The sequence below is a fragment of the Aegilops tauschii genome, chromosome 2 (assembly GCF_002575655.3).
Source record: "Aegilops tauschii subsp. strangulata cultivar AL8/78 chromosome 2, Aet v6.0, whole genome shotgun sequence".
NCBI classification, from domain to species: domain Eukaryota; kingdom Viridiplantae; phylum Streptophyta; class Magnoliopsida; order Poales; family Poaceae; genus Aegilops; species Aegilops tauschii.
Window position 1 is genome coordinate 623,932,250 of NC_053036.3, and position 2,470 is coordinate 623,934,719.

A 2,470-nucleotide genomic window follows, 5' to 3' on the forward strand; every position below is an offset into this window, starting at 1 on the left:
CAGCCTCGCTCGCTCACCCTATCGCCAGACGATGCGCATCCCTCTATCCCTGCTTGCCCTCGCTCGATCCCCACTAACCCTAGCCCTGAGCACTCCCTATCACCTTCTTCTACCCGACAACGATGGACGCCGGCAACGACGACTTCTCGCGCATCCCCGATTAACTATTGCTCTGGATCCTCCAGTTCGTCTCCACCAAGGATGGCGCGGTCACCACCCCACTTTAGACATCCTCTAGCGCCGTAAACCTCGAGGCACACATACTCGAGGAAAATGAGCAACACATTATGGAGTAGGACGTCTGCTTCGCTAGGCATGACAAATTCGTCACCGCCGCCCACAAATTGCTCGACGCCTTCACCAAGGCATCGACCCATCCCTCTCCTGGTCACCGGGTCAACCTTCCGCGTGGAGGGACAAACGGCCAACATTGCGAGGGATTTCCTCAACTGCGAGGCGAACTAGCACAACCGTCCCCATTTCTTGGCCCACCCGGCAGCAAGCGTCGTCTAGGAGCTTCGCATCGCAACTGTGGACAACATCGCCGAGGAGCCGACGCTCTCCGAGAGGATCAATTATGAGGCCAAGTGGGCTAATTACGGTACTCGGATGTAATCGATCAATCTCCGCTCCCTGCCGTCGGGGACACTCCGTGTGCTGGATCTCACCAACTGCGGTGAGCTCACGCTGGGGTTGCTGCCGGTGGTCTTCCCGCACCTGTGGAAGCTGCCTATGCGACACCACGAGTCCACGAGCCAGAGCTTCGTCAACTCCACGCCACTCCTTGCCTGATCCAGTATAGGGTCGGTCCAAACATGATTGAGGCTCAGGGCGAATTAAAAGAAATAGTTTTTTATACCAAACATTTATACTTATTCAAGTGCATTTTTATTGTATTATAGTGTTGGCGAGTATAATTTCTATTACTTAGTTGACATAGTTAACAATAGAACCGTGTTTTTGTGTGGAACCATATAACAATATTATTAAATATTAATTGTAATTCTTTGTTATTAGTCTAATGTATGTTAATGAAAACATTATTTCATCTAAATTCAAATTGTGTGCTTCAATGAATTAATCTTTCAATTTACTTTTTGGCAATTGCATAAACTATACGATGCATATGTATATTTTGTGTGTGTGTGTGTGTGTGTTCGCGTATGTTTTAATATCATTAACTATCATGGTAGAGATCTCTAAAGCACCATGTCTAACTAATATTGTATCTTACTAGTGGTTTCTAGTGTTTTATTAGGTAACATATTTATAGAATCATCTACAATATAAATTGAACTGTTTGTAAATGTGCTCCAAGCTAATCAATCTGTATTGTTCGTAAGTAACCGCTTGTTGCATAGAGAGAAATATCTTTGTGCATTGGAGCATTCCATTAACTGCCACATGTTACCTAAGTTGACAGCCCTAGGTGTTGTCCTGTCCTCCTGACATGGTCACTATCGAATGAATTGCAGGGAAGACGACAGAGACATGCTCCGGATACTTGTGGCCAACGATTACCATCTGGGCTACATGAAGAAGGACGAGATATGGAGTTTTGATTCATTTGAGGCTTTCGAGAAGATATGCGCGTTTGGAAAGCAGAAGGAGGTTCGTACGAACAATGTTTTGTGTGTGGTTATTTTGATCTGCATGTTCATCCTTTCGTGGACCACCCATTGTTGGACTGTAATAACTGGGATGAGACTGATTCGTAGGTAGACTTTGTGCTTCTCGGTGGTGACCTGTTCCATGAGAACAAGCCTTCGTGTTCGACCTTGGCGAAGACCATTGAGATTCTATGCCGCTACTGCCTAAATGATCTGCCAATCAAGTTCCAGGGTGTCAGTGATCAGACAGTCAACTTCCCAAACAGGTTGAGCAATGAATCTCAAAGCTCAATGTTCCATTTCATAATGTTCCTCAGAATTTTGGTGATCACTCGATTTAAATTCAAGAAGGACAACCACATGAGTTTTCATGAGAAAGTCTATTACTTTTAACGTATTTTGATCTTATTAGTCTCTTTAGCATGCATGAAAACCGTAGGAAAGATGTGTGCAATCATATTCTTGTACTTCATGTTCTCGGATGAACTTTCCTGTTGTATTACTAGATTTGGCCGTGTAAACTATGAAGACCCACATTTCAATGTTGGCTTGCCTGTGTTCACTATCCATGGAAATCATGATGATCCTGCTGGTGTGGTATGAGCTTCTTTTTATGATCTTTTAAATCATATGGGTTTCTACTGAAATTGTCTGTATTATGTCTCGACTTTCTTTTATGCATTCATTCATTTTCCCTCATTGTACGTGTTGGGGAACGTAGTAATTTCAAAAAATTTCCTACGCACACGCAAGATCATGGTGATGCATAGCATCGAGAGGGGAGAGTGTGTTCACGTACCCTCGTAGACCGAAAGCGGAAGCGTTAGCACAACGCGGTTGATGTAGTCGTACGTCTCCAC

General features: G+C 44.4%; 1 protein-coding gene across 1 annotated transcript; it reads left to right on the forward strand.

Moving 5' to 3' along the window:
- The first annotated feature begins 1,491 nt into the window (after positions 1-1,491).
- Positions 1,492-2,213, forward strand: LOC141041367 (double-strand break repair protein MRE11-like). Its single transcript, XM_073507512.1, has 3 exons — positions 1,492-1,611; positions 1,719-1,876; positions 2,117-2,213. The coding sequence occupies exons 1-3, from the start codon at positions 1,492-1,494 to the stop codon at positions 2,211-2,213; spliced, it is 375 nt and encodes a 124-aa protein (XP_073363613.1).
- The last annotated feature ends 257 nt before the right edge of the window (positions 2,214-2,470 follow it).

What these genes read in the sequence shown, in the direction of transcription:
- LOC141041367 (XM_073507512.1), top strand. Translation starts at nt 1,492, where the DNA reads ATGCTCCGGATACTTGTGGCCAACGATTACCATCTGGGCTACATGAAG. An exon ending in CGTTTGGAAAGCAGAAGGAG is followed by an intron (nt 1,612 to 1,718) that starts GTTCGTACGAAC and finishes ACTGATTCGTAG; the next exon opens with GTAGACTTTGTGCTTCTCGG. An exon ending in ACAGTCAACTTCCCAAACAG is followed by an intron (nt 1,877 to 2,116) that starts GTTGAGCAATGA and finishes TTGTATTACTAG; the next exon opens with ATTTGGCCGTGTAAACTATG.